At 39.3% G+C, this 2,500-nt stretch overlaps 1 protein-coding gene across 2 annotated transcripts in view; it reads left to right on the plus strand.

Annotated features, from left to right (window-relative positions):
- Positions 1-2,500, plus strand: part of golga5 (golgin A5) — a 9,135-nt gene that overhangs the window by 5,968 nt on the left and 667 nt on the right. For both annotated transcript variants that reach the window (XM_060871586.1, XM_060871585.1), the window contains exons 7-11: positions 1-103; positions 893-1,021; positions 1,162-1,260; positions 1,420-1,642; positions 2,096-2,201. The exon at positions 1-103 is cut by the window's left edge and continues 68 nt beyond it. In XM_060871586.1, the coding sequence (XP_060727569.1) occupies positions 1-103; positions 893-1,021; positions 1,162-1,260; positions 1,420-1,642; positions 2,096-2,201 (660 nt within the window). The remainder of the gene's footprint in view (positions 104-892; positions 1,022-1,161; positions 1,261-1,419; positions 1,643-2,095; positions 2,202-2,500) is intronic.

Below are 2,500 nucleotides of genomic sequence, written 5' to 3' on the forward strand. Positions count from 1 at the left end.
AGCTGAAGTGGAGCTGGAGGAGTTACGGCACGAGAAGGAGCTCCAGAAGGAGGAGATCCAGAAGCTTCAGGCTCAGATACAGAGCTTACGTTCAGAAATACAGGTTCATAAAGAGCTCCAACGTCAGACACTTTACAAACACTTTACTTTGCTGTCTGCACATTTCTTTATTCAGGAGAAACCTGTTCTTGTGTTTATTAATGGCTAGAAACTGAAGTTATTTAAGCTGCTGTTATTGCTTACTTCATATGTTTAAAAACTCCAAAGATTTAAATATTTTCTCTGCAGTTTAAATACATTCACATTTACGTTTTCTACTTAAGGAGAGCCATAAGACATCGGTAACACGAGTGAAGCAGCATCTCGCTAGCATTAGCGCTGTTCAGCTAAATCACTTTTAGTGCTGATTATCAGTGGCTTTTCTTCTCATAAACAGACATTTGTAATAATAAATTATTAATAATCAGCAAGTTAAATTATTCAAGAAAAATTAGGAAATGGTTTCTGTGTCTATTTTACTAGCTGTTTTTTGCCAGTAAAGGTTCGGATTGTAACAAAAGAGCATAAAGAGCTAGTTTTGGTAAGAACTTCCTGAAATAGATAGTGAGGCTTTAAATTCTAATGATTTTACATGTTTTAAAGAACAGCATATTCCAGCTGTTGTTAGTAGACTAAATTGTGCCTTAAATGAATTAGAATGTAAGACAGTTGTTACACAGGATCTCATTTAAATGCACATATTTTACACGTCCACACTGACAATACAAAGATGAATCAATGACTTCTGAATCTTCTGCTTTATAAATATGTAGAAAAATGTAATCGGGTGTTTCTGTTTCATGCATCATGAAGAGGTTACATATGAAAATCATGGGGTTCTTGTGGTCTACAGGAGCTGGAGAACCAGGCTGTGGTGGAGGCCGAGAGCTGGAGAGAGCAGCAGATGGAGCTACAGGAGCAAAACTCCCAACTGAGTCAACAGAAACAAGAGATCGAGGCTGAACTGGAGCGCTGCAAACAGGTACGCTGGATACTTCTGTGTCTGTGTGTATGAACAGCACAAGGACGGATTTCTGCCAATCAGATTAGAACCAATTGATGTAGAAAGATTTGTGTGTGTGTGTGTGTGTGTGTGTGTGTGTGTGTGTGTGTGTGTGACAGGAGATGACTTATGTGGAGGAGGAACATCATCGCACTAAAAACACACTGCAGAGTCGTATCAAAGACAGAGAGGACGAGATCCAGAAACTCAGGAACCAGGTGGGATGTCTCTCTCTCTCACACACACACACACACACACACTTTCTTAATGACTCTTTCTGAATGTCTCTGTGTATTTTGGGAATTCTGCTGGCTGTTTTTGTTGGATTTTTGAGATTTCATAGTTCATCATGATAATGAATCTCTCTCTCTTTCCAGATTACTAATAAAGCTCTGAGCAGCAGCAGCCAGACGGAGCTGGAAGGCCGTCTTCATCAGCTCACTGAGACCCTGATCCAGAAACAGACCATGCTGGAGGCTCTGGGCACAGAGAAGAGTTCACTCGTCTTCCAGCTAGAGCGGCTCGAGCAGCAGCTGAAGAGTGTCCAGAGAGGCCAGAGCGGCGGCGCACACATCAACATGGCCACCATGGAGGGAGCAGGTCAGCGAGATGTTCTGACCAAACAGAGCAGACTGAGCCTCGCTTTTGTACAAGTCCACTTATTATCTGTTATTTTCATGAATTCTTTTTCTTAGAGGTTTTTTAATTCATGTGTTGTAAAAAATAAATAATAATAATAATAAGGTATATTATAAAGGCGTTTTTGTCTTGATTTTATTTTGTATTCTGGTTGCAATAATTGAGACATAATCACAATATACAGTAAATAGTTTTGCTGTGATTTTGATAACAGTTTTTGTTGATTCAAAACTTCTTACAGTAAACTTTTCAGTCAATACATTATAATACTAGCTATAAAACGTAGACTCAGTCCTCGTATAGTCAGTCACCTGAATTCTCGGAGTGGTTTGATTTATTATGAGGCGCAATACCTCAGGATATAATAGTGTTGGTCATGACACTGTTTGATTGCTGTTGTTCTGTTGTGTAAAGGTGCAAGGCAGAGAAACACACCTTTGCTGTTCGGCGATCAGGACGGCACAGAGTCAGGTGTGTACGGGAAAGTGCGCAAAGCAGCCAGCACCATAGATCGCTTCAGGTAAGAGCACAAATGCTCCTGGTCATGAACAACATGGAATACACTTAAAGCTGCGTGTTTGTGAATATCCGTTTACATGAATCAGTTTGTGTGATTCAACTTGTATAAATCGACACACCTGGGTCTATTTTTGCACGAGTCACTACGCATGAATCATATTCTGTGAATCACTTAATGAACCAATTAGTGTGAATTAACTTTTGGGAATTAATTTGAATAAATAGACTTGTGTGAATCAAATTGTGTTAATTGGTTTGATTAAATCAAATGTGTCAATCACGTTTTGTGATTTTTTTTTG

Source organism: Tachysurus vachellii, chromosome 6 (genome assembly GCF_030014155.1).
Source record: "Tachysurus vachellii isolate PV-2020 chromosome 6, HZAU_Pvac_v1, whole genome shotgun sequence".
Lineage (NCBI taxonomy): Eukaryota > Metazoa > Chordata > Actinopteri > Siluriformes > Bagridae > Tachysurus > Tachysurus vachellii.